Here is a 23,665-nt window from a genome sequence, read left to right as displayed (position 1 = left end):
GTCCATATGCTGGAAACATGATGTTTCACATTGTATGTTGTGGTGGTATATGGGTCAGTGGAACATGGAGTAATTTGAGCTAAAATTTCTAGGTCAGCTGTCAGTTTAACAACGCCTTTGAGAAGTTATCAAGTTCGGTACTCCTGAGAATTCTCTCACTTCACTATGTGCTCCATTCCACCAGACATGATGCTACTTGTTATCTGACTTGGGGTTTTACAGACCTGACTGTTTTTTAAAAGGAAAGGCCTCCTTATATAGCTAAATTTATTACACTATGTCACAGACAAATGATGACTGGTTTCAGTTCACCAGAGTGAATAGTTAGTTGGAATGTGATTTCTCGGTGAGTTCCGAGGTTTTGGTTGTGTAGTGGTGGCAGCAAAGGCATTTGGGTATATAAGATCTTTCATAACAACAAATGATGTTACATCACTTTAATTTTTTTATTTTTAGATGTGTGTATGATGGTGTTTGTGTGCATATGGGTACGTGTGTGTGTGTGTGTCCATGTAGGAATCAGAACTCGACATCAGATATCTTCCTCAGTTGCTGTCACATTTATTTATTTGTTTATTTAAACAGGACCTCTTAGAGAACTTGGAATTCGTTTACTTAGTAGACTGGCTGGCTAGCAACCACCAGGGATACTCCCCTTTTCTATAGAGCTGGGTTTACAGACATGTGCTGCCAGGCCTGGCTTTTATGTAGCTGTTAGGGATCTTGATTCAGATTTCCATGCTTGCTCAACAGGCAGTTTACTGACTGCCAATTTCTCTTTTTCCTTACTTTTGATACTGTAATCAATAAATACAGTAGTTTTCATAAAAAATGTGATCATAAATATTTAATCTTCTTTGCTGTAACAAGTGGAAACTGTTAAGTTTTATATCTTATTTTTAGTACCATTCCTTATCACTTTGTATCATTTAAAACTTTATTTTTAAGTGGGAATATTAATGGGTATTTTAGAATGACTAGTTTGAGGCATGAACTTATAGTTAGTGAAAATATGGATGACATTGAGAGAAATTCAGAAAAAAATATTTTTCCCGTTCAGCTCTCAAAGAACATTACAAGAAAGGTTAAGAGAATTATGCCAGTTACTACGGGTTAATCTATAAGCAGCAGGTTAGTGTATAAGCAGTAGAAATAAATATGAAAATATATATTCCATTAACCAGTTATTTGAAATCTGATACAGAAAGATACCATATATATTAGGACAATCTTGGAATTAGATAGGAGACTTTTCTAGGTGTAGATGGGAAGGTGAAGTAATGACCAACTGACTTCAAAAATCCCTTCTTCTTTTTCCAGTTCACTATTCTTGATTCTCTAGGAAGGTCTGATAGCCTGTCTTCTTAAATGCAGTATTTTTCCTGTTTTTGAATTCACATAAAGGAGATCCTTTAGTAGACCTGCGTTCAATATTCATTTTGTTGAAATCACTGATGTGTTTGGATATAGCTTTGTTGTATTAATTTTCATTATTATGTAATATATACAAATGTACTTCTATATATTATGTGATTTACTATTGATAGAAATTTAGAGTGTAGGAGCAACTATGAGTGAAGTTCCTATGAATACTTTTATTGATGCCTCGCAGTGCACATTTGGACCTTTTGTGCCCATGAATCAGATTGGTTATTGATGCACTATAGAGTATGTATATTTTTAACCTTAACAGATAATACTAAATACATTCCCCAAAGTGGGGTACATATTTACCCTCTGACTAGCAAGGCTAGACTTTGGAGAGACAGGAATGAAGGGGCTAATGGGTAGACCTTAGATCTATGGTGTGTTTCCTGATTCAGTGAAAGACTACTCAGAGGATAAAATGTTACTCTTTAGGAAAATTTCTCTGTGCTCTCATTTTTACTTCCACTGCATGTTTTAGTAAATATAAACACAGATTATTAATCTTGTTTATGCTATATTTTATATCTTGTTTATGCTATATTCTTGGCTGCAGTTTATATTACAGTAGCCTGGGATTTCAGAAGCTACCAAAAGTCAATAAAATACCAAACATCTTAAGACAAATATTTATATTAACTAAAACAATTTTTATAGTCACACTACTTTAAAATATCTAGTTTTAGCAGATAACAACAGGCATTAGACAGCACATTTTGAACTGGTACTTTTCTGATGGAGCATAATCACAATCCTTTTTAAAGATGTTAAAATATTGCTGGATGGTCACAAAAAGACCTTGATGGATAGAGCACAATACCCAGAAAATAATTTTTGTTTTCAAAATTAAAAGCAGAGACAAGAAGTCATGTTATTTCGAACCCAAGTAAATGGTCTCTTTCATTAAATAAATTATACTCATTTAGTAAATAGTTATTTTCTATGTGTTGGTTATTATTATATATTAAGGAAGTTGTTTGCACAACTGATATTTTATTTCACATTCTCAAGTCCTCTGCATTCATAAGTGTGAGGCTTTTATTTCTTGCTTACCTTGTGACTTGTACTTTGGAGGTGTATAGTGAACCATCTTGATGGTTTATAAAGGAAACACTAAATCCTCAAGGTCAAGTCTCATGTAGATAGCAACTGAATTTTCAGGGGGCACATACATGCATAGTATTCATCTACTCAAATTGTAGATAAACAGTAAGCTGAAATAATTAGAAATACTGAAAGAAAAATGTTTTAAAACTATTAGGAACATGGCAGTGTTAAGGCATGCCTGTTGCAAGGTATGGTGCTTGACAAGCAACTGGAAGATTGAATTGGCTTCTTTATATGACCAAAAAAAAAAAAAAAAAAAAAAAAAAAAAAAAAAAAGCTGTGCTGCCTGCCCTGCACATATACAAATAAATTATTGAACTAATTTCTTAGCATAACCACAGAATTACAATTTATGTTATATTTATAGGTACTGAATATATTGTTTGTTCTAAAACAGGAAGAGGTAGCAATCCAACTGGAAATTATTTGATAAGATCAGGTTGGAAGACATAAAGGTGACTATCTCTGAGATGGTATTCTTTTCAGGAAAGAGCAGAAGATTCTCACCTCACATGAAGTAGTTAAGAAATACATATGGCACACCTTTAAGTATATTTTTTAAAAAGGAATTTATGAGTCTGATTTTCAGAAACCATGTTTTATTCACTAAGTTAGCATGTTCCTTTGAAGAAGTAGTAAATCGTGAGATTTAGCTATTGACTCAATTATTACTCATCTTTACATGTAATATAGTTGACAGATAGCTTAAAATATTTGCTAGTAATACTAAGCATTATCATTAGCATCTACAAAGAAAATACATGTCCAATGTCCAAAATTAATATATAGTATAAATGTAGTTTCCTTTTCTATTTTATTACATGTGGATATGTAAAATTATACAGACATATTGCTAAATCTTGTAGAGAATAATGAACACTTATAAACAGAGGTGAATCTTTTGGTAGTTTTCTTGTGATCTACCTTGTTCAATACTAGTTAACATCAGTCCTTTATTGACTGTATTGTGATACATATAAGTGATAGGAAATGAAAATATGTGACCCACAGAAAATAATCCATTAAAATAAATTGTGTCGGTTTTTTCTTTTTATAGAATTAATATCACCAACTACTATATTCATTGAACTATAAAGAGTTTAAAGGCTAATATTTCATGAATACAAGGGAACCTTGAGCCAAATGTGATGGTAACATCTATACTTCTAATGCTTAGGCGACTGAAGTAGGCACCCGAAAGTCTCGTCTCATGTAACAGAATCAGAAAATACTGAACTTGGGTTACCTATGAAGTTGTCCCCTTTCTATAGTTAGACCTGGAGTAGCTTGGAGCCTGTTGAAGTTGAATAAAGGGAAGTTGCTTTATAATTTCCCTCCCTTGAACACTCTTTCCCTTATGTCAAATACCCTATCAGCTTCCAGCCAGTTTTTGATTCCTGCAGATCTGTAGCATCGGAAATGGGTCCAGCCCATTGGAATGAAGACACAGGAAGGTTCTTTCTGAACTGCTGTTGTTACATTTTCTAGGTTTAGCAAAAGGCAAAAAAAAAACAAAAACAAAAACAAAATACATTCTTTCCAGAGAATCTGTCAACCAGAATTTTTCCCACTGATTCATGCATTCTTCTTTATTTTCAAGTCACTCAGTTCCAGGAGCAGATTTTCTCTCGATGCTTTCCTTACTCTTTTCATCAGTCTGTTATATGAGATTTAAGAAAGACACACATTTCATGTGCTTCTTGTCCAACTCTCCTGCCTCTGCCTTATTTTGCCAATCTGTGAAACACCTACACGTGTACTTTGCCTTGATAAACTCTGGGAGTTCAACGATTCAAAGCAGTGGTCTCAGCCATCAGCTGCCTGGTAGACCTTATGATTTTTCAGGCTTCTTAGGGAGAGTTTGAGGTTCCCTGGTGCTCTTGAAGCTCCAGTCAACTGGCTGTTAGGAAGAGACAGCCATCCTTGCTCTTCTTTGTCTAGGGACATGGAGTTTGAGACTCATATTATAGGTCTACCTGGAGAAATATGGTGGAATACATGTGTTCTGCCTCCTTTTGGTATCACCTTTGTTTTGGTATGTATGAAGGTAAAGTGTTAAGCATTTAACTGAGTTTTCAGAGACATAGTTTGTAAATTCTTCATATTGTCTTACACTCTCTCTGGAGTAAAATATCAGTCTTTGGTGGTTTAGTTGAAAATTCACCCATAATTAGGACTTAACATTAATAGTAAGTAATTATTCTAGTTCAGTTGTGTTACACTCCAATGATATGAAAAAATGTTAAAGTTCAACCAAAATAAAAATATTGTTGAGACTGAAGAAGCCTGAAGACATGAATTTGATGTATAATTACCAATCTTATTATCATTTCATTATATTATAGGATGGATTATCTGCATGATTTCTATTATGTATAGCAAAGATAAAGACGAAGTGAGTGTCTATAATACTGAGATACATCAATATATTTTTGACAACTCTTCAGAAAGGGCCCAAAATAGAGGATGACCATCAGGTATACAAACAAGAATATTTTCATTGAGAGCTAGAACCAATCTTTGTAAGAACTTGTCTAATTAACACATTAAATAATGAGGAAATGAGTAGCATCAGTAATAATCCAGTTACAAGTTTACTAATAATTTTCTAGTTTCAATTCAAATAGTATAACTATCTAGATTGGCTTTTTATAGGTAGCCACCTTTTGAAATTCAAGTTATATTCCAAGTAGAGAGAGCTTATTTGATCAGTTATTATCATATCCACTCCTTTGGGCTCCAGTCTTACAGCTGGAAGCGATATATATTCTTTCTCTAACCATTGATCATTCAAGCATCTGGCATTTCTGACTTCTTGTTCTTAAATTCCCTTCTGCTTTACTCCATTATAGTACTCTTCCTATTAGATGTAAAGTATATGAGGGCAGAGATTTTCTCTCTTATGTTTACCCAATTTACGATTTAGAGTGGCACCTAGAAAGAGGAAGGCACTCATAATGCATTTGTTCAACATCTTCTATTTATTGCCCATCTAATTTTTTTAAAATTTCCATTTCTGCTCTTAAAAGCTTCCTTTCCCCTGATCACTCCCCTAGTGTTGAAATGTCTTTTGTCTGCATTCTTCAATTTTGAATTATCATCCTGGAGTTATTTTTTGCTGTGGCAGAGCACATGGCCAAGGGTGACTTGTGAGAGAAAATTGTATTTTGACTTAAAGGTTCACGGGTGAGTTCATAATGGTATGAGCAGAATGGTAGCAGATGGTCAGACCAGGAGGCTGAGCATTCACATCTTTGAGAGCAAATAAAAGGCTCAGAGAGCCTGACACCAACTCTGGTACCTGTGATCTGAGGCCCTTCGAGAATACAGAGGAAGGGGATGCAGGCTATACAAATGAGACCTGATAGGCTGTGGTCAGAAGCTGAGGGAGGAGGAACAGTGCAGAGGAGGGCAGGAGAGTGGGAACAGGAAGATAGCAGCAAGTAGATATCAACTGGGATGTAATACGAATAAATTATAATTTAAAAATGAAAAAAAAAAAAAGCTCAGAGTGCAATCTACAAGTGGGCAGGACTGAAAAGAGTCAAAGCCCACCAACAGTGAAGTCCGTCTTCCATTAAAACTCCACCTCCTAAAGGTTCTATAACCTCCCTAAATACTGCTGCTAACAAGGGACCAAGTTCTCAAATACAGGAGCCTATGGGAGGCATTTCTCATTTAAACCACTACACATCCATTATAACTTCACTAATTAAATGCCTCCAGTCCCTTTTCTGCCCCTGTTAAGGAGGTATAGGGATTCCATCCAAAAGTAGTTAATGCCTTTTTCAATCATTCAAGATGTCTTTGTATAAATTCTTTCACTATAGTTTTTACTGCTCTTCCAGATGCTTTTACAATTATGTAAGACCCTTAAGGGTTAGTATTATAGAGTGGCAACTTTTCAACAAGGGTGGGCAAGATCTCTGAATACCACTGTCATCTAATACAAGTAAGACAGGTCTAATTAAAGAATGTTTGAGAGGTCCTATATTGTTATATAGTTAGGCAAAAGAGCATTACAACAGGTACATGCACTGACATTTCCCGTGAGCCATATAGCCTCATTATGGGGTGGGTCATTCTCCTTAGGCACTGTGCATTTTCCCATGCAGTTTTGGGAGGGCTGGTTTGTCCTTCTTACCTTGCTGGGGCCAAGAACTGGCTTTAGCCTACCAGGGCTGCTGCTGGAATCTGCCTCATGGCTATGACAGGGTCTGAACTATCAATGAACATTTCATCCTCAGTACAGCTCACACTGCATAAGCTAGGGGATAGTTCTTCACCTCTCAATCTTTTCTTCCATGAACTTTTACCCAGAATTTAAAGCCTTCCAGAAATTCACTAATGGGATGTTTTGGCTCTCTTTTAGTTTTTTGCCTGAGAACTCCTACTGGGCAAGGATCTTGTCACATTTTCTTCCTAATAGGCTGGATAGTCTCTTTTGTCTGTTCTTTTCTTTTGTTAACATAAGCTGTGTGCTTTATCACCTTATAAATCCGCTCTCTGTGCCAGGTTTTGTTGTTGTTGTTGTTTTTTGTTTTGTTTTTGTTTTTGTTTTCTTTTGTAATGCTGGTCTGCCAAAGCCTCTCCTACTGCATAAAGATCATGTCTCTCTACAGGTCTCAGCAAAACCACTGAAGTCCCATATTAGTTCCAAGGTCTCTAATGAATTAACCTTTTTCTTAACTCTCCTGTGAATTCAGTCTTATGTGGCCCAGTGATTCAAACACAGCCTCTGCATACCCAGTTTTCTCAGTAATGCCTGTCTTTGCCTTTGAACTGGACATCAAACATTGCCTCTTGCATACCTGTTATCTTCAATAATATGTGCCTTTCCTCTCGAACTGGATAGCAACACTGTCTCCCCAATGCCTAGTCTGCAGTAATGCTTGTCTTTATCCTATGGTGCCTGTTCTTGGGGATTTCAGGAGATAACCAAATGTCCTTAATGGCTTGTATGAGCCAGTCTATCAAAGAATGGTGCCTCTTGGTTTGCTGCAAGTAATGCAGCCTGTTTTTCTAGGAGGGATGGATAAAGTTAGATATTTTACTCAGTTTCTTTGCTTCCTCTGTACTAATCCCATCTACCATATCCTACAGCTTCATGTGCTATACTGTGATTGCTCTTTCATTTCTTCTTTAATAGTCTTTCCTAATTCAAGCAATTCAAGAACTGGCTATGTGTGTTGATGTAGTTTCCTGTAATGATCCATTAATCCCATATGAAGACTTCTATATGCATGTCTATCAATTCTACCTTGCTTTCTTCCTCCTTACATTCTAATTTTTCCCATAGGTTCCAAGACTTTGGAAAAGTACCTTTAGCACATATTTAGTTTGTATCATTCATTTTGTTAAGTTTTTATAGTCTACAGAATACAGGCCTTCTATTTGTTTGCATAAAATTATGCCTAAATATTCCATACTTTGAGTTCATTGCATTTTTTATTGTGAAATGATATACACTCCTGTATAAGAATGATCTGAGTATAAACTTACACTCTGTGACCTTGCTATATGTGTCTCTAGTTCTTCTCTTTTTTTTTTGGTTTCATTATCTTTGTAGAGGAATCATGTCATCTGTGATATATAGGCAATTTTATGTATATGCCCTTGTATATTTGTGTTTATAAATTATATTTGACAGTATTATGTTAGAATTAGTTGAATGTTCATGTGAGGAAAACAAGGAGTGTGAGACTGGCATTGTGTCGAAGGTATTGACTGGGGTATTTAAAGTGTGTAGCTTTGAAAAACAAATATCCTTCTGTATGATTTTTTTTTCATAGATACCCCATCACAGCGGGTACAGTTTATTCTTGGAACTGAGGATGACGACGAGGAGCACATTCCTCATGACCTTTTCACAGAACTGGATGAAATCTGCTGGCGCGAAGGGGAAGATGCCGAGTGGCGAGAAACAGCTAGGTAAAGATTCGGGTTGAGGAGTGAAAGGCTTTTTGTTTTGTTTTGTTTTGTTTTGTTTTTGTTGTTGTTGTTTTTTTTATTTTTTTATTTTTTATTTAGGTCATTAGAAGAATAAAGTCCCAGGGCAACAATTCTGCAAACATCAGGGTCTTTACAGCTTTCTGAATTTGCTCATCTGGCCTGGGCCGATCCTATAATGGGATATGGGTCAGAATGAAATCTGAAGGCAGCAATTAAGCAGTGATGCAGAGCTGGCTCCAGCTGCAGTCTCAAAGATAAACAGTAGCATGATCTGTGTACCATTAACTAAACAATGGAAATCAGAAGTCATTGGTTTCTATCTTTTCAGCTGCTGACTTATACCCAAATTGGTGTTGTCATGTGATAATTTCACTGTGAGCTTTTTTAAAAATAAGAATAAACATGAAAAGAGGATTTAGTTATAGTTCTCAATTTCATGTAGTATTTGATAAGGAATAAAACATATTTTAGGTTGTTTTTCTAGGATAAGAATTCATTAAATTGAATATTTTTAAAAATGCTTTCTTAAAATACTTTTTCTATCATTCATAATTAATATTTTGGTTATGCCATAAATTTATGAATTACTATAAACTCAGTGAATTAAATTTTATATCTTTCACTAATTTTTGCTCACTTACGTTTATTCATTTATTTAGTAGTCATTTATGAAGCATCAATTAATTGTATCTAGGACAGCAGCAGTAAAAGCACTAGATCTTGCTTTTGAAAATGTCTAGTTGAGACAAAACCACATAATTGTTAATGCTGTTTAATGAATGCTGTGACTAAGGTGTACATGGTAAAAGGGAAAACTCGTCCTTAGTCTACCGCTTTTCATATTTTTATATGAATATGACTTGCCTGAGGACTATCTAAAAATGTAGTTTGTATACATTAGGCATAGAGTGTTAAGTTCTGCATTTTTGTATCAGCAACATAAATGTATGCATCTTTTAAGTTACCTAATTGCTGTATAACTGAACTTTATTTAGCCAATCTTGACTGAGTAGAGACTTAGGGTTGGTTTTTTTTTTTTTTTCCACAAAATATGCTATGATTATTTCTTTATTAAGCTTCCATTTGATACCATGTCAAAAACTTATTATTTGAGGACCACATTCTTTTAAAAAAATTTATCATAATTTATTTATATTATATCCGGATTTTAGTGGGGTGAGGCGGGGCTCCTCCCCACCATCTGACTGCAGCCTATCAGTTCTCATCTGGATAGCCTTCATCCCCTTTCTCCGTGTGCCCGCCTGCCTGGCCTCCTTACCAGTGGGAAGCAATCAAATCAGGGGCACCAGCCTTCACATCAGAGGCGGTGCCCACCCTTGCTCACAGCCTTGGAGAATGAGCTGTCCATCGGCTATCTCTGAACAAGGTGTCTAGGCTCTCTGCATGCATTGTCCTTGGTTGGTAAAATGGTTTGTGCAGCCCCCCCCACCACCACCAACCCCCAAGAGAGGACCACATCTTGATAGCAAGAACATTTTACCACAGCGATAAGAGAGAATGGGTCAGAGTAACTACATGGGACAGATGATTCCTAAGCTGACTCATATTTTTTTTTAACTTTTAATTTGATATATTTTGAGGTTTTCATTCATGAGTATTGTATTTACATAATTTTCACCCCTCTCCATTTCCATTCCAACTCCTCCTGTGTCCTGCCCTCTCAGCATCATACCCTCTACACACACACACACACACACACACACACACACACACACTACTGAAACCGTTTCGTCTTGCTTATATACGCCTATAAATTAAAACCATTTTAAGATCTCATCTTATCCTAGTCAAAATGGCTGAGATTAAGGAAACAAGTGGCAAAAATGCTGATGACAATGAATGGGGAGTAAAAGGGAAATCCCCACTCAGGGTTAGTGTAAGCTAGTTTAGTCACTATGTCAATAAGTGTGGATGAGTCTCAAAGACACGAACACACACACACACACACACACACACACACACACACACACACACACACACACACCGCATTATATTCCTATATACATAAATACAATAAAATAAACACTGGTCAGCTTGTATGTTACTTATAATTTAAAAAGAATGAATGAAAAAAGATGCCACGGTTTTGAAAGAGAACCAGGAGGGAAATTTGGGAAGCTCTGAAGGGAGGAGAAGCCTGGTAGTTTGAATGAGAATCATGCCTCCATAGGCTCCTGGAAGTGAATGTTCAGTTCCCAGTTAGTGGAAATGTGTGAGAAGGATTAAAAGGTGTGGCCTTGTTGCAGGCGGTGTACTGTGATGATCATGGATGGGCTCAGCATCTAGGCAACCCCAACACCAAAAGAACAGTAATTAAGACAGAAGGGAAGGGAGGTGATATAATTATATTATAATCTCAAGGAGAAAAATAATGATTTATTTTCAAGTTAAAAATAGATTTTTCCATATAGTTGAGCTGCATCCTTCCTGAGCTGACTCTTGATGGTTGAGTTGGGAGCTGGCCAAGCATAAAAGCAGAGGAGTTGGTATGCCTGAAGAGGGAGAGGATGTGCTGCAGGACTCAGTAGAGCTTATGTTTTGCTCAAGCATGCTATTGGTGAATGATTGATCATGAACAGAATGAGCAATCCTAGCCCAGTTAATGCTTACTGCATATTTTTGAGTAGTCTTTGTATATAATTTTATTTAAAAACATTGAAGTAATTTATTTTTTTGAGACAATGTTTCTCTGAGTAGGTCTGGCTGTCCTGGAACCCCTTTGTAGACCAGCCTGGCCTCAAACTCAGAGATTGACCTGCTCTGCTTCCTAAGTGCTGAGATTAAAGACGTGTGCCACCATACCTGGCTACACTGAAGTAATTACAAGGATTAAATTATTTTCTAGGCAATTCCCATTAATATTACAAGCAAATAAACAAGCAACCAAAACCCAAAACCTTCTAATATTTGAAAATTAAAACATATGAAATACTAGACAATATCATTTTCTATCTTAATATATAATTTTCTTCAAGGGGTATCACTATTAAGAGTTCCTTATGAGTCTTCCAGACAAAATTTAATATACATGATTTCCCCTTTACAATTTATATTATTTGCTTACATTGCTTTTCATTTAATATACTGATAATTTTCCTGTGTTAGCCATACATTAGCCATTTAATTTTATACCATCTTTAAAATTATGGCATTAAATTAAATGCATGAAATTAATTACCCAGACTGGATAGATGTTCATAACTATCTCTTTCCCCAATAAAATTGTTATAACAATTATTGATACAAATATTTTAGCATTACATTGTAGTTATTTATGTAGGGTAAATTTTTAACAGAATTTTATGAACCAAAGAAAGAGGGCATTTTTTTTTCCTGCATTATCCATTACAAAATTACTATTGTAAGCCTGAGAAATGTAAGCAATCAAGGGTACATGTATGCTTACTTATCCCACATCACTGATCCATACTCATGCCATTTTTCTCTATTTCATATACAAAATATAGTATTATTTTAATTTTTATTAGTTAGATTGTATAAATTTTATTTTTTCCTATGAACTATTATTCTTTTTATTCATTATGTTAACTTTATTTTACTATTTTTTCTTTGAGTAATTTAAAGTGATAGTGTGCTATTCTGTTGTTGCTGCCTTTAATGAAAACTTACTCATAAATGAACAAACTTCACTATTTTCCACCTGCATCAAAAACAATAAGGTGAGCTGGGCTTGGTGGCATACACCCTTAGTTCCAGCCAGAAATAGATTGATCTCTGTGAGCTTGAGGCCAGCTAGGTGTACACAGTGAGTTTCAGGCAAACTAGCACTGCGTAATGAAAATAGTCCTAAAACAAAGCCAAACAATATTTAAAAATAAAACAAGTTGATACAAAATCAAAAATACCCCCACCCCTGAAAACAGAAACAGAACCCCAAAAACAAAGTTTCAAAATACATGATGCCTGTGCTCATCTTTATTTGGCATCAGAAAAGCAATAGAAGATCATCTCCATTAGACTGTGGTGTAACTCTTTCTTTTTAATATTTAAAATGTTGACAATAGAATAAAAGTGGACACATCCACGTTTAACGGTAGAAACATCAGTTCTCTACTGGTTACAGGAAACAGATATTCCTGATTGACAGCAAAAAAGAATGGTAGATGAGATAACTGGACAGGGAATTAGCTAAAGTAAATTCCTTTAATTTGTTGCCAAGAAGTACTCCTTTTGACATTTGTTTTGTAATTATTGAGATTATAATATAACATTTCTTCCTTCCCTTTCCACCTTCTACACCAGTGATTCTCAACCTTCCACAGTTCCTCATGTTGTGGTGACTTGGACCATGAAATTACTTGTTGCTACTTTGTAACTATAACTTTGATACTGTTATTAATTTTAATGTAAATATCTAATGTGCGACTCCAAAGGGGTCAGATGCAACAGTTAAGACCACTGCTCTAAACCCCTCCATATACCACTCCTTACTCTCATTCAAATTCAGGGTCTTATTTTTTTTTCATTAAGTTATTATATGTGTGTATAATACACCTATATTCACAAATACAACGTGCTTAGTCTATATAATGTTACATATGCTTTATGCATGTATGTTTTTAGGGATGCCATGTGTTAGTGGATAACCACTTGCTATATTTTACTTGGAAAAGGCTGTTATTTCTCCCTCTCTCAAAATCCCTTCGTTGCCTGAAGTTCTTTGTGTAGGGTTGAGGCTTCGTGGACTTCCCCTTCTACTTTGGCATGCCTATTGATGGTGTCAGTGTTCAGTTCACATTTGGCTAGTCATGTTAATGAGGCTGTATGGGTTTAGCTTCTGATGTCACTAGGTATATAGTGTCACAGAAAACTCCCTGATTCTCTGTCTCTTATGATCTTTCTCCCTCCTCTTCCTCAATGTTCCCTGAGCCTAAGGTGTACCAGAGTTTTGTTGATAGATTCATTGGGACTGAACTCCACCACTCTGCATTTTGAGTGGTTGTGGTTTTCTGTAATGACTTCCATCTGTTTCAAAGAGAAGTTTCCTTGATGAGGTGTGAAGACTACATTGATCTATGGTTATAAGGACAAATGTTTAGATTGTTTTTAGGGACTGTGCTAGTTAGTAAATAGTGGTTGTAGGTTCTCCTCCAAGGTCTATGGCTTCACTAGTACTGAGTATTTGGCTAAGTTTCCAGTACTTGCCATGTTTTTTCCCTTGTCGAGCATGATTTTTAAACCAATTAGAAAGCTGTTGGTTACTGCCAATATATGCATGCCCTTACCCTACTCATAGGGTTATTGTCCTTTAACTTTTATTTACTTTCAATCTTCATAATAGATATGACAATTGAAATTTTAATTTATTTTTTTTTCTCCTGAGTGCCTCCTTGTTCTAGAATTGTTGGGAATTTTTTTTCCACTTTCTAGATCATTAAGTGATCCATTTCATTGATTCAGAAATCTGCATATAATTTTCTGTGTCTTAGAAAGCCGAGAAATAACAGAAAAACCATAGAAAAGTATATTAGGAGCATCTTTTATCCTTCCAGAGTACAGCAAGTAACATTTCATCACACTCTAGTAAAGTGACTTAAATAATGTGCTCATCCCAAAGGACCAGAGTATGTTGCTGTTCATTTATAAAGATTAAAGAAGATGATCTAGTTAATTATTAACATCCTCTACCAATGCTAGATAGGACCCAGGTTTATAGCTGTACTTTTAGAGTCTTAAGCATAGCACAGCTGTTTGATGTCCATGGAGACATCTGATGAACAATCAAAATAGACACTTAAGAGAAAGGTGAATTTGGCTGAGATGCAATACTTCAAAGAAAACAGAATTTATTTATTGGAGATATAAAATTTAGTAAGTTTTAGAGTGACAGAAGTGACTGTTTTGCTACCTTTGATCGTCTAAAAATAATTTGAGTTAATTTATGAATCCACCTGATTTTTCAAATGCAATTTAATTCTATTAAATATTTGGCATATGCCTTGAAACCCTTTTTTCTTTTGGTTAGTATTTATGTGAAATTAGTTGCTTTATACTTTAATAGGAAAAATAAAAATGATATTTTATCTTCACAATTCACTTGCCACATTACCACACTCAAATAAATTATGACTATTATTTTTGACAAGCAAAAGTTACGCCAAGTTTTAAATTTAGAAGTTAGCTTTGAATCTTAACTACTTAATAAATGTTTGTGGAAAATAGCCACTTTGTTAAAACCCTAAAAACAAATATGAAGAGGTTAATGAAAATGACAATGCCCCACTTAAAAATAACATGTAGTAACATTACTAGAAAGTTAGCAAAGCTACCACAGCTATGTAATTAAGGAGGCAGCATGCTTCATTCATTGTGCTCGCCATTTAAAAATGATTTCTACCAAAGACCTCAGGAGGGGCTGAGTAAGGACTACTGCTAGGTAAGGCTTTGGTATTTAAAGGTACCACAGAAAAGGGCTAGTACATGAAAACAATTTTCCTGGTGACACGGAGGCACTGTCATTTGATATTTAAGATTAGTAAATAGTCACATCACGTAGATTTTTCAGTGGAATGTGAAGTGCAAACATCCTATGGATTGGGACAGCCCTGAAAACATACATGCAACTACCATTATACAGACTGAGCAGATTGTATTCCAGTATTCTGGAATATATATGTATATACATCACATACACAAGTGTATGCAACAACAGCTACTGAAGAAAAAAGAGGCCATGAATTTTAAAGAAAGCAAAGGGTTCATATATGGAAATGTTTGAAGGAAGAAAGGGAAATGGAGAAATAAAACATTATATTATAATCTCAAAAACCAAAGAAAGTATTAAAAGAATAGTTGGTGTCATTAAACACTGGGTTTTCATAGTTTCTTCCTTCCTCAATAGAAATTGCTTTACAGATGATATATACTAACCCCACCTCAACTCTCTTAAAAGTGAAAGCATTATCTGGAGACATCTTGCTCCCTCCAAAGCCATAATTTTGGAGCTGTAGAGCTCCTTTCTATTTGATAAAATCAAAGAATAAAACTTCCTCAAGACTGAGTTTTTAGGTTAAGCTGAGTTAGTGGTAAGTAATACATACAAAGTTAATTTCTTGATGAAATACCACTTGTTAAATACCAAAAGAATCTGCTTTGTATCTTTTAATGCAAGTAGCGCACATTTTCATCAACTTAATCTTCAAAGACCCCATGAAACAGCTATTTAATGCTGTTTAGCAGAGAGAGAATTCAGTGTGCTAATCATGGATCAGAGCAGATTCACACTGATGAAATGAAGACAAGATGCTCAGGGTGTAACTCCCCCACCACATATAGAAAATGCCATGTACGTGGCCTACAAATTATATATTTTATTTGTTGTATCATTTATCAAAATGGCTTCATGATCTGAGACTCTTATTTGCTCAGGTTTACTATGCACACAAATGTCAACAGAGTTTATTGGAAAACTGAAGCAAATTACAGGCCATTAGGTCATTTTTGTATAACGAGACATTTTGTAACTTACTGTATACATAATGGCTACAAGTTCTGAAATATGATCTAGGATGTCCTAAGACCTCTTTATCTGTATATTTAAATGATGGTATTGGACAAAAACACTGAAAATAGAAATATACTTACGATATATATTATTTTTAGTATAGTCTCCTTAAAACATTCACTTAAATGTTTCTTAATGCCTTTGGCATCATCCTACAGTTGGCATAAAGCACTGGATCTGGAAATGTGTGGTATTTTTAGTAACTTGATATTTGTAACTTGTAGTCTTCTTTTATGGAAAGTACCTTCTGTCTTCTCCCATAATGTTCATAAAACCTATGGTTACATCAAACCATCCATGCATGTAACATATTTGGTCATTTTTAGCTGCTAAGCTGCTTAGAACTTCCAAGATTCCATTCTCTTCTAAAAGAAAGACCTCAATTTGAAGTATTTATTATAAATGAAACAATATAGCATGTGCATTGTATTCAAAATTTCATTTCATACACATACGCTGATCCATGGATCATAATCAAGATCCAGGAAATAGACCAACATGTGTGGCTAACTGTATTTTTACAGTTCCTTACATGAAAAAAGGAACTATTAATGCTCAATATCATGAAAATAAATTAATTTGGAACATGTATAGAAGTCACAACAGATTTTTACAAAGAATGTGTGTGGCATATATGTGCAAATATATATATGTGTGTAATATTTAGTGATTAAATTAAAATATAGAAATTAAGAGGTCTCAGAACACACCAGATTCTGTTTCATACATGGACGGTTTGATACAATCATGATATCTGAGAGTGTTATGGGAGAAGATAAAAGACACCCACACATATGTACACATACACATGTGGCAAGTGGATTATAAATTATTCAACACTATTAACATTTAGGGAAAGAAAAATTAAAATTTCTATGACATGTCACTATATAACTACTAAAACAGTTAAGATAAAACACTGGCAAAATGCTAATATACAGAGCAACTAGACTTCTCTTACTTTGCACCTGTGAGTGTAAAATGCTAGAGAAACACCCTGGAAAACACTGTGGCAATTTCCTATACAATTAAGCACATATTTACTATTAGACACAGCAATTGCATTCTTAGGCATTTGTTACACAGAAATGAAAACTTATGTTTACATATTAATTTCTACATGAATGTTCATAGCAGTTTTTTATAAAAAGAAAACATTATGGAAAAAATTTCTCTAAACAAACTCTGTTATATTTATTTTGTCCACGCACAAAAAAACTATTACTCAACAGAAAAAATGGAATAAACTATTGAACATGCAACAACTTTGATGAATCTCAAGTGAAAAGCAGCCAATTCTAAAAACATTCCAGTTGCATTGTTCCACATTCTCAAATGAAAGAACAACATTATAGAATAAACAAACAATCAAACAAGGAAATAGAAAAATATGTTGACAAGTGTTCTTTGAAGAGACATTGTCAACATGAGGCCTTTCATCCTTTGTGGGTTCTCTATAAGCATAGCTTTTCCAGCTGTGTGTAAAAGTTTGGAAGGTGCAGCTCTTTGCTAGTCGTTTACTTTTGATACCCTGAATAGTACTTTGTTCCTAGAGCATCAGGGCAGATCCGTGGCTGTCTTGACACTTCTTTCTGGTCTGCACATTCTAACAAACCCTTGGTTACTATCTACTGACACATTTGGTTCTCGGTCTAGTTTCTGTTTTCGCCCATCATAGTTGAGTCATCTTATTACAAAAACAGCAATATAATTTCAGATGGAATTTTTGTGTGTTTTCAGTTAGAAAGAGGAAGTATGGCCAAAAGTGATAAGGATGCAGGCACGAACAAGGGAAATGGATGAGGAAAGGTAGTTTAGGTTAGAGTTCATCAGAGGGCGTGGAATTAAACAGGTCATCTGTTAAGATTAGAGAGCAAGTCCCTGAAGCACTGAGTAGTTGATGCCGTAGTGGGAAAAACATTGACTTCCCTTATCTTTGCTATTTGTTTTAATTACAAGCAATCCCAAATGTTTCTGAATATTTCATCACACTAAGGTGGCAGTGGTTTTCCACTTAGAGTCAAAGTTCTTGTTCCATTCTTGGCAGAAATGCCCATGATACAACATCTAAGCCCAAATTTTGTGTGCCCAAGTCTTACCACTGACTGTCCTGAGGAGCTTCCTTCCAGGCAATCATAGCAAAATTTTTTCTACATAATAAGTGCCAAATTGCATAAGCCTCCTATAAATTTATTGGAGAAATTATCATTCTAAAATACTGAAATTTATAAGAGTTCCAACTACAAAAAATAACGAGTATTCTTTCACTTTATTTTTAAATTATGAATATTTTTCCATAAAGATAATGCCTTTTTGTTAGTCCTACAATATTGACCACTGACATTTTTATAAAACACATTTTGCAGAGCTATTTAAAGTAACAAAACTGAATCTCTCTTTGTTTTTAATAATTTATTGCAATGAAAATGTTCGTGTAATAGAATTAAAGAGCAAGCAACAGTAAATTGTACTACCTTTTCTGATCTCCACAAACCTATGGAAACAACCATCAATTTGGAGACCTTTCTTTTTATGGCTTTTATTTTTATGATAAGGATTGATTCTGCAGCATCACAGTATTTAATATGGTCACAAGGATCTTTATTTGTACAGGTGGTTGAAGTTTGAAGAAGATGTGGAAGATGGAGGAGAAAGGTGGAGTAAGCCCTATGTGGCTACACTTTCATTACACAGCTTGTTTGAGTTGAGAAGCTGTGTTCTGAATGGGACTGTGCTACTGGACATGCACGCCAATACTTTAGAAGAAATTGCAGGTGAGTCTTTTGTTACCTTAGTCTACTTAATTCTGATGAGTTCAGCTGATTTTTATTGTTTGTTTCCTGACCATGTCATATATGTGTGAACAATGAAAAATAAGTCTTCATGATCTGTGTAGGGGATGATAAAATAATTTTCCTCTATACCTTGATTAGAAATAAAATTAATTGAATATGAGATAAACCTCATCTCACTTTAAATAATGATAGGTAGCAAGAAAATAGCCAAACCTCCTTGAATATTTATTATTTTCGTTAGCATGTTTAGATCCACACACAAAGAAACGGACATTAAAGATGTTTCCCTAAGGAGTCTGTTTCTCTGAATTACCTTTAATGTTGAATAATCAGAATAAGTGTTTTTACTTGATATGTGTAATGTATTTGTCAAGTTCCCCAGGCTTGCAACAATGACCACAGAACTTACCATTCAGAATTTCACTTCATTTTCTTAAAGTATGTGATTTTTAATCTTTTTCTTAAGAAATTACTGTGACCAGAAAATCTCCAGTAATTTAACTTTCATTTCATAGACTTAATTGCCTATTTTTCTGTCCTTGCTGCTTTTCTTTTGTTCAGCAAAGAAGACTAAGTTAAGATGAGCTGTGTTCAATTAAGTTTTCTACAATTGCATTCTCTAAGTCTATTCTTGCGATGAAAGTAGTTCAGTAGACCCCGATACCCCAAATAGCTTTTTTAGTCTCCTTTATGCTTTTCTGTCTGATTCTGAAGTAGCCCAACTTAAATGTTTGACTTTCGGTGTAGAGCACTTTGTAAAGTACCATTTAGGACATGACAGTAGTCTAAAGGTAACAGCATACAGAAAAATACAGGTTTTATACATAATTGTGTTGACTACTTTTGGCTCATTTCCTTTTCAATCATGAATAAAAGAATCATAATGACAGCCTGGTGGTGGTGGCGCACACCTTTATAATCTCAGCACTTGGGAGGCGGAGGCAAACACATCACTGTGAGTTCGAGGCTAGCCTGGTCTACAGAGCAAGTTCAGTATAGTCAAGGCTACACAGAGAAACCCTGTCACAAACAACAACAACAAATAATCATAATGACAACTTGACTTAAAAATAAAAGATATTTATGTCAACCTTCAGTAAAATATTTTCTTCCTATATCTAATTTTCTTTTTATATTTATTAATGTTATGATAATTTATCTTTATTGTATTTAATAAGTGGATATGCTTTACATATTTAGGTATTTTAAACTTTGCAGTTTGTTCTTATCCATCATTACATTTTATTGTATAGCAATCTTTAAATGTGGGATGGAAGTTATTTTTCCCCTTTTAAAAAATGATGAATAGAAGTAATGTCTTTAAGGTGATATTTGCAGATATAGAAATAGTTTCTTTGAATTAACCTGTAATCATAAAGTTGGTTTTGTTGATAATCATAATGATTTAAAAACTAGTACTTTTTTCTTATCATTAATTATTTCTCTATTTTGGGAAGTTACAATCTAGGTATATGTAACGATAGCTAGTATCTATTTTCCAAAAGCTGTATTTGTTTGTTCTTAAGGACTCCAGATCCTGTTACTCCAGGAATGTATAAAGTCTGTAGAATTAGTGCTTTCTAGACATTTCTTTGTAGGGGAACAAGACTTAGATATTGTTTTTGAGTGGTGAAATATTTTACATCAGTGTTTTGGGTTTTTTTTTTTTCACATTAGATTTTTGATATGTTCTTAACAGACTCACATAATTCCTTAAAGAGATTTTGTTAGATTTAGTAGCAGAAAATCCCATTTGTATCTGGCAGATCTGTCAAGAATTTCTGGTATAATTAAAGTGGGATTTTCTTTTGGATGAAGTTAATTTAAAACATATCCATTTCCCTGTGTTTCAGGGAACTCAATAAATCCAAACTCTATCCTTCAAAATATCACTTAACCTTTTCAAATCCAAAAATCTCTAGATATAATTTCTTACCATGATTTATTCTGATATAGAGATTAATTATGTTGAAAAGGTTTTCTACTATACTCATATACATTGTAGACAATTTATGGTCTGTGCTAATCTCTTTAAAACTTGGCATTATAAAGATTAAAAATGGAAATATTCTCTTTGAAGTGTGAATACTTTACCCTGATTCTGTCAATGAAAGTTAGAAAGAAATTAAAACCAAGCTAAAGTTAGTATTATGGACAAATGATCAATCATAGCTCAGAGCTCACTTAAACAATTTTTGTTACTTAACCTTTTCCACTGGAGTATAAAGTAATAGTTGGCTCCACCAAATGCAAACTGAAAATCAGGTTCATGCCAAGTGTGAAGGCACATATCTTTAATCCTAGCACAGGCAGTCAGGGCTCTGTGAGTTTGAGGCCACCCTGGCCTACATAGTAAATTCCAGGCCAGCCAGGTATATATATTGCAGCCCTGTCAAAACAAAACAAAGCCATAAAACCAGGTTAATATTATGACTCTACAAATTTCATTATTGAAGTGAATATCTCCAATGCTGATAGTGCTGGCAGCCAAGTAGAATTTATCACTTCGTCTTTCCCCACTCCTTCCTCTTTCTCTTTGAAAGTTGAGGTAATGAGTTTTCAGACTATTTGTATAAATTTGAAGAAAGCTGATTTTATATATGGTTTGTAAAAAGTCATGGTTTCTTAGGACTCTTGGTAATCTGATGAGTTGATTATACTAAAGCAATTACCGAATTAGGATGAAAAAAAGTGATTCTTCAGTTTTCAAGTCTTTTTACATGAGCAGTGGTAGGTTTTGTGGAGTGCTTTAAGTTAGACCAATGTGCTTTATCTATCTTTTTCCTTCTTGCTTCTTTTCTTAACAAGATCTTGCCAGGCTCACTATATTAGGCACCATTTCCTGCTGAGATGTGAGGACTTGATTTTGGGCCCAAAGCCATTATGGTTCATTATTCCTTCCTGCCTCTTTAGTTAGTGCTGATAAGTACTGGTGTGGTGAAGAGAACAGTGGAGGTTATGACAAAACCATATTCTGCCTTTGGTGCTGAAGTCTCATTCTAGTATGCCATGTTCTCAAGCAAGAACATTAGACATCTTAGTTCACTAATGTGGCTAATGAACAAACAAGTATTTTTTTAACTTTTTTTTTTTACTTTCTCCTATGTATCTACTTGAAAAAATGTCTTGTCTCTCTGTAAATATAAAGGTGGAAATGAGAGGATCTTGTAGTGCTCAAGTGGCTGTGGTTCAATATAATTTTAGCACTAATTTTATAACATGCAGGATTTTTATATGATCAATTTTGGTTCTGCTTACCATACTGAACACAGGGTCATCATATCTTATTTCTGGATCTACCTTAAAACTGTGTTATATTAATGCCTTAATAACTTCCTTATGACATCTACCATTGTATGCAAATTTATAATTTATATACAAGTTTCTGTCACAGCAAGTTTTTAAAGTAATGTAATATTCAGTTTCTTTATTTTGTTTTAATTCAGACATGTTGTAATTACTGATCTCCAAAGAACTAAAACATAAATTTACATTTAATCTTGTAATGTCATGCACTTTCAGAATTGAATGGGACTTTTAATCACAGTGGATAACTTCCAAATACTCTGCACATATATTTTGGCAACTCTCAAATTTTTATTTCTTTTCTTTCCATTGTGAACAGAAAGTGTCAGAGCAAACTACACTCCTTGTTTTAAGTGTGGCATATTGCCCAGTCTTGTAGGCCTTTTGTTCTGTGATTTGGGACATTTCACATGACTGAAAATGGAAACAAAGGCTTTTACAATGTAAAAGTTGTGTGAAACTCAAACTTCAGTAAACATTAGATGGTTTTAATGTAGTTCAAGACAAAGTTGGATAGTTGTGGCAGACACTGGTTCTTATCTGGCTCATGGTAGAAAAAACTTGGCTAACTAACTCACTTCTTCTTTTGTCCAAAAAGCTATAGGAATTCCATCTCTACTGACAGGGATTGATTCATGTCAGTTGGATGTAGAATTTTCTATGCCAGGTGGTAAGAACCATTTATAAAAGGAAGTGACAAAAGCTAATCTATTTCTTACTGGATAATAACAAGGATATTTTCTTCTTGCTGCTGGCAGCCACCTTATACTCATAAAGCAAATAAGAGTGTAACTAAAGTGCACACTTACAAGAGAAAACATACAGCATTACAGAGAAATGGAACTAGAGCCAGCTTATTTTGATTTTCTCTTCTACAAGCGAATCAGATGAGTCAGTTTAATTAAGATGATTTTCACTTCCTGTTATTGAAAAACTCAACTTTGTATCTAGTTGATACTATTATAAGCTATGAATGTATTGAAGCCTTCACAAGTTTCAAACAGATACATATATCCTACTTAGTGTAAATTGAAAAGAAAATCCACTACTGAGAAATTATGGTTGACCTCAATTTGGGAATCAGTGACTTAAAGGCCTTAGATTATTATTCTGGCTGAAAATATGATACAATAATAGCTACTTCCATGCTTCAAGTAATAATACTGGGCTTATTTACCTTTGCAAGGTCAAACAGCTATAATGGTGTAGAGTGACCCAAGTCCATTTTCCATAGTTCATTTCCATTTTGTACAAAAAGAAAGTCCAGTTTTATAAGGGAAAAGTTTGCTAATGTTTATGCCTGCAATGTACTGGAAATGGCAGTAGCAGGCAAATCATTGGGATATGCTTTACATCAGTTGTACTTCCAAAATCAATTAGGATTAACATTTGATGTTCTGAAAACAGGCTATTATCCTGAGGTCCAGTGAGGTGATGTTATTTTATTAAGAAACTTCAAATGCTCTTACCTATCTCTTTATTTTATTGCATTATTGATAATCTCTATGACAAATATCAATTGGACTGATTTCAA

At 34.5% G+C, this 23,665-nt stretch overlaps 1 protein-coding gene across 1 annotated transcript in view; it reads left to right on the top strand.

The window, feature by feature from the left end:
* LOC127207683 (sodium-driven chloride bicarbonate exchanger-like) overlaps positions 1 to 18,893 on the top strand; it is a 52,229-nt gene extending 33,336 nt beyond the window's left edge. The window contains exons 4-5 of the mRNA XM_051167101.1: positions 8,325 to 8,463; positions 18,644 to 18,893. Of these exons, the coding sequence (XP_051023058.1) occupies positions 8,325 to 8,463; positions 18,644 to 18,893 (389 nt within the window). The remainder of the gene's footprint in view (positions 1 to 8,324; positions 8,464 to 18,643) is intronic.
* The last annotated feature ends 4,772 nt before the right edge of the window (positions 18,894 to 23,665 follow it).

This window comes from Acomys russatus, chromosome 24 (genome assembly GCF_903995435.1).
Source record: "Acomys russatus chromosome 24, mAcoRus1.1, whole genome shotgun sequence".
NCBI classification, from domain to species: domain Eukaryota; kingdom Metazoa; phylum Chordata; class Mammalia; order Rodentia; family Muridae; genus Acomys; species Acomys russatus.
This window is presented reverse-complemented; position numbering and strand designations above follow the sequence as displayed.